The 708-nt window shown below is 42.9% G+C and overlaps 1 protein-coding gene across 1 annotated transcript in view; it reads left to right on the forward strand.

The window, feature by feature from the left end:
• LOC119593377 (serine/threonine-protein kinase rio2-like) overlaps positions 1 to 708 on the forward strand; it is a gene marked incomplete in the record, with an annotated part of 6,223 nt that extends 5,515 nt beyond the window's left edge. Inside the window, 1 exon segment of the mRNA XM_037942306.1 lies at positions 1 to 708. Coding sequence (XP_037798234.1) covers positions 1 to 650 — 650 coding nt within the window.

Consider the following 708-nt stretch of genomic DNA (forward strand, 5'->3'; position numbering starts at 1 on the left):
GCATTGATGATAGTTATGAAAGCGGTAATGAAGGAGAGATACCATACCTTGAGGAAGAGGAAGCCTCTAAGGTACAGGACCAGACCGAGACAACAAGCCTTAAAAAAGAGGAACTTGCCAGGTTGCAAGATGAGGTAGACACATTGTGTAAGGAGCTAAATACAGAGAGAACTTTTGACAATGGTGAAAATGATGAGGTATTGGATATGAATGTAAAAGAGCAAAATATTGGCAAGGAAGAAGAGAAAGAAGTTGAAGAGGCTCCGTCAGAAGTAAGTGAGAGACACTCCAGACGAAAGAAGGGGAAGGATGCAGACCGAGAGGCGAGGCTGCTCTTCATAAAGCAGTTGGCCAAGGCCAGAGAGTTACGTCAGCACTGTGAAGAAAATGGGGAAGAAGCCCCACCACTTGAAGACATGATAGATGACTCAATGAGTGACATACACAGTGTCCGCAGCTTTTCGACAACAGCAAGCACCATAGAGCCAGAGGAGGTTAAACGGCGAATGCAGAAGGATCTTACAAGACGGGAAAAGCAGCAGATTTCCAAAAAGAATTTGAGGGTGAAGGGAGAAGCAAATGCATACAGGAGATCCAAACTGGCAAACGCAGCCACAATCAAAGAGTCAGTGGGATGGGATGAGTATTAAATGAATTATAAGTTTAAAATAAACTATACTACACAAAATCTTAGTTTTCAAAATCTAG

The sequence above is a fragment of the Penaeus monodon genome, chromosome 32 (assembly GCF_015228065.2).
Source record: "Penaeus monodon isolate SGIC_2016 chromosome 32, NSTDA_Pmon_1, whole genome shotgun sequence".
In the NCBI taxonomy this organism is placed as follows: domain Eukaryota; kingdom Metazoa; phylum Arthropoda; class Malacostraca; order Decapoda; family Penaeidae; genus Penaeus; species Penaeus monodon.